Source organism: Corylus avellana, chromosome ca5 (assembly GCF_901000735.1).
Source record: "Corylus avellana chromosome ca5, CavTom2PMs-1.0".
Lineage (NCBI taxonomy): Eukaryota > Viridiplantae > Streptophyta > Magnoliopsida > Fagales > Betulaceae > Corylus > Corylus avellana.
In genome coordinates this window covers 14,193,777-14,198,527 of record NC_081545.1, presented here as the reverse complement: position 1 = coordinate 14,198,527, position 4,751 = coordinate 14,193,777, and the positions used below count along the sequence as shown (strand labels likewise).

The following is a 4,751-nucleotide window of genomic DNA, read 5'->3' as shown; positions in this document are numbered from 1 at the left end:
GTACACATGGAGCCATTTCAGCATGGACTCGTGAAGGGGGCTTATTTAACGGTTAAGGTTGAACTCTAGAGAGAGATTTTGCCTCTTTCAGCGCCTATGCCCGAGAGAGAGAGGAGGAGGAGGAGGAAGGAGAGGTTTTGGAGGTCTTAAGATTCTAGCTTCAAGGAAGGTCACCTCTATACCTTAAACTAGGAATATATTGGTTTGATTTTGTGGATTCATCTTGTTTGTGCTTCTGTGTTGTGTTTATTTATTTATTTTTTTTGACATGTCCGCACAAGAGGGAGGAGGGAGATTCGAACTAGTGACGGTCATTTCATTAGGCGTAGTCTCAGCCGATTGAACTATCTCTTGGGGACATTGTGTTTATTTTCTTGTGTGTTGGTAGAAGTTTAAGCTAAAGGTTTTATTGTGTATACTGATTATTTTCTGCTTAGGAAGTTGGAGTTCATTGGATGGTTTGCATTATTTTCTTTCTCATATTATTTATGTTGGGATCGGAAGTTAAGCCTTCTTTTAAGGCAAGCAGCTTGGCAATTTCAATAGCTTCTTCTTTTCTTTTTCTTTTTTCTTTCCTTATTTCTTAAAGGTAAACAGTTGTCCAAGGCCTGAAAATTACAAGAAAATAGAACATGCAACTTGTCCCCAGGACTCAAACATCTGATATATATGCTCAAACTTGTCTCAGTATGAGCAAATCATATATTTTACAAAAATATTTCTTTCATTGAATACCAAAAAATTAAAATGATGCTGATATTCATATCAGAAGTGCCATTTGAAAAATTGGTTTAAGAGGATGACCCACTTAATTGGAAAGTCATACAATTTCATGTCTCTGTCTTGCTTAAAAGACCCAAAATAACACATAAACAAGGTCCTCCAGATATTTTTTTTCTTTCTCTTTTTCCTTTTCTTTTTATTATTTCAAGATTGGCAAGAAAGACATTTTTTGGACCTGAATCACAAACAAGTCGTAGTTTTTTCTTTTAGATATATAATAATCTCATAAAGCAGCCAGAAAGAACCAATTGAATTTCAACCCACAACAACAAAACACAGCACACGAAGAAGAACATGGTTCTCATATCTTTCTGCCTACATATCAACCGCTGTTGAAACCAGCAAATTTTGTCAGCTTTGCAAATTGATCAATCAAACAGACTCAATTCCACAAACGCAAAGCAAACTCAGAGAACCCAAAATGGAGTGCAATTAAAGAAAGCAACCAACCAACAGGCAACAACTACAATACAAATAAAAATATAAAATGGAAAACCCCTTTTAGAAAATATAAAATGAACTGCAATTGTTTTTTGAGCAAAAAATTTTGTAAAAGAAATGAAATTCAACTACTTGAATGTATAACTAATTAATAATCTATAGAAAACTACTTAAACCTTAATTAATCAAGGTGATTTTTTTTTTTTCCTTTTCCTTTGCTTTCCTAAGCTTTCTTAGTTGCCAAACAGTAATTTTTCGGCAAACAAGAGAGATCCAAACTGTGAATCTCTTTGCACTTCATAGTGATCAATGCCAGCCCCAAATCGCTCACCCGCAGGTGGTGATGCAAAGCCATAACTTATAACTAGGGGTCAAAGATCTCTGCCGTCCATGTACAACGACACTGTGATCCCCATGGAGCAGTCAGTGGCCAGGGAGATCCCGTCGGAACAAGAACTGGCCACTCAGCACAACCAGAACCCCCAAGAAGAAAATGGCCTCGTGGTTTCACTACCCCTCGTTAACATGTGATATGGGTTCAACTCCATAAAGTAAAACCAAACGGGCTCTCAGGTGATCTGGGTGCCACATACTAAAGAGAAGTGGATGCTTGATGGGCCACAATCTGTTGGATTTACAAAAGACACGACAACATAAAACCTGTAGAGCATCTCTCACCAAAGTGTGTATAACGTACAGAAGGATACACCCAAATATCGAGCAAGGAGGCAAAGGAAACATCCGTTGAGTCCTTCCCCGCTCTGGCTTCCATCCTTGTTAAGTGGAGCTCAGTCTGACCTTTACATAAGGGAACTGCACGGATAAACAGTGGCATTGCCTAATCTCCCATAGAAAGGTATTTGCTGGGCTGATCCGAATTTGGATGTTTTATGCCTTGATCCACTGCATTTCCTTGTCTCTTATGGCCTTCAAGGATACTACGCCATATAATGGCATCAGGTTGGAAAGGCATGCTGGCAATCATTTTCTCTGCTTCTCTAACATGTCCGTACTTAGCCAACAAGTCCACCACACAATGGTAATGATCCATTTCGGGTTCAACTCCATAACTCCTCATTCGTCCAAACAATTCCATCCCTTCTCTCACTAAGCCACCATGTCTGCACGAAGTAAGCACTGCAATCAGAGATATCCTATCAGGCTTAAACCCCAGCAGCTCCATTTCTCTGAACTTTCCTAATGCCTCATGAGCAAAACCATTAAGTCCAAAGGCAGATATTAGAGCTGTCCACGTGATGAGATTTCTATTCGTCATTTTGTCAAAGATTTTCACTGAACTTTCTACACTCCCACATTTCCCATACATATTGATTAACACATTGCAAACAAATGTATCACAGCGATTGAAATCTGCTTTGATCATTACACCATGGATGGAACTTCCTAAAGCAAAGTTGCAAAGTTTAGCGCACACGCTCAAAAGGCTAACATACGTGTAATTATCTGGATGGATGTGAAACATATGCATGTGTTTGAAAAGCTCAAAAACCTCTTTGTAATCATTGTTGCGAGCACAAGCTGCAATCACAATGTTCCAAGATACAAGGTCAGGTTCTTCAAGTAGAGAAAGCAGCTTTAGTGTTTCATTGTATTGACCACTTCTGTTATAAATTCCAGCAATGATGTTAGAGGGGACAACAGGGAGTGGATTGTAAGAAGCAGTGACAAAGACCAGGGCATCAGATATGAGACCATTTTTGGCATATGAGGTAACAAGATAGCTTGACACATACTCATTACTGAGGTAGCCCATTCTTATAATTAAACCATGAAGCTGCTGGACTTCCAATGCTAGCGATGACCTAAGAACAGCCGAAAATGAGAATTCATTAGGTCGGAAATCCAATCGCAGCATATCTTGGAGTAAAAATATAGAAGTGGAAGAGCATTTATTTGAGTAACCCAAAATCAGAGCATTCCAAGAAACCACATTCTTCTCATATATCTCATCGAAACAGTGATGGGCATCTACCAATTTATCGCATTTAGCATAAAAGTCAACCAATGCACTACCCACATATACATCAGATTCAAAAGCACTCCTAAATGTTTTAGCATGAATGAATTCTCCATACATTGGAATCTCCAGACTCGTACAAGAGTTAATAACACTTACAAATGCGGGCTGGCTAGGCAACACTCCAGTCATGCACATTTTCAAAAAGAGTTCCAATGCTTTTCCAGGTATCTCACTATTTGCCACGGTAGAAATAATTGTATTCCATGATGAAACATCCAGATCGGTCACCGTCTCAAAGAGTTTCTCTGCTGAGCATATGCCGGCACATTTCACATACAGATTGATAAGAGAATTCACAACAGAAACTTCATTATCAAACCCATTTTTAGTCAGTAGACCATGTATTTGTGTCCCATACGCCAAATCTCGTTGACACGAAATTCCAGACAAAACACTAACAAAAGAACTTTCAGACAGAGCAGTCTCCACCGTCAAGAGCTCACGGAACAAAAAAATACAATCTTCAACAAGCCCATGATGTCCAAACAAAGACAACATTGAATTCCATGTCACCAAGCTCTTACAAGGCATATCTTCAAATGAAAGAACCGCGTCTTCCACGCAACCGTGCCTCCCAAACAAACCCAAGAAAGCAGTCCCCACAAAAGCGTCAGCATGAAACAGTCCGTTCTTTAAAACCAACGCCTGCAGCTGAACACCTCGATGAAGATCCAGTGCCCCACACGATACTAACCCACCGAACGTGAACTGAGTCGGCCTGAATCCGACACCCCTCATCTCAGAAAACAAACTCCAAGCTTCCTCTACATCCCCACATCTACTATAAGCACTAATTATCGTATTATATGAGACTACATTTCTCTGGGGCATTTTATCAAACAACTGACGTGCAAACAATAGTTCGCCAAGCGTAACATAACAAGAAACGATATTGTTGTAAGGAAAAATGGGTTGGTTCGGGACTGGGCCCGTTGTGATGGTGAGCGCGTGGAGGGATTTTGTTGTTCTGAGAGATGGGAGGGTTGCGCATGTTTGTAGAAGCTGAAGGAGACGGCGGTGTTGTTTGGAGAAATTTCCATGGAAGCACATGCAGCCGTTGATGTTAGCATATGCGGATTAGACTTCGATATTTGACGAGTACAAGAGTGTGTATAGTAGACCTTATTTTGATGTGCAAAACCCCAAACAATTGGCCACTTGATTGGGAAACAGGCTTTTATGATGATGGGCCATTCTGTGATGGCCTTTTTATTTCCTTGGAGCTAATCACAGAGCTTTGAGATCAATTGAATATCTACCTTTAAGGGTTGGCTTCAAGTTAGATACATCTTGTGTAACTCTTTCACAATGTTATATAGGTTGAGTTCGGGATTGCAATTTTAAAATATGTGAATTTTAAAAATGTAGTCAAGTGTTTGGTAAAATTGAGATTTGGCCTTTAAAATCGCAGTTTATCCTTTAAAATTGTGTGTTTTCAAAAAAGTACCTTATTACCTTTTATTTGAAAACACATATTTTATGTGTT

The 4,751-nt window shown here is 39.3% G+C and overlaps 1 protein-coding gene across 2 annotated transcripts; it reads right to left on the bottom strand.

Moving 5' to 3' along the window:
- Nucleotides 1-1,015: 1,015 nt before the first annotated feature.
- LOC132180286 (pentatricopeptide repeat-containing protein At3g58590) lies at nucleotides 1,016-4,438 on the bottom strand. 2 transcript variants are annotated; one of them, XM_059593051.1, is made up of 2 exons: nucleotides 2,979-4,438; nucleotides 1,016-2,846 (listed from the first exon to the last, which is right to left on the bottom strand). In XM_059593051.1, the coding sequence occupies exons 1-2, from the start codon at nucleotides 4,313-4,315 to the stop codon at nucleotides 2,063-2,065; spliced, it is 2,121 nt and encodes a 706-aa protein (XP_059449034.1). In that variant the 5' UTR covers nucleotides 4,316-4,438; the 3' UTR covers nucleotides 1,016-2,062. The 2 variants fall into 2 exon arrangements, with proteins under 2 accessions (XP_059449034.1, XP_059449033.1); XM_059593050.1 differs by having other exon boundaries at nucleotides 1,016-4,438.
- Between the last annotated feature and the right edge of the window lie 313 nt (nucleotides 4,439-4,751).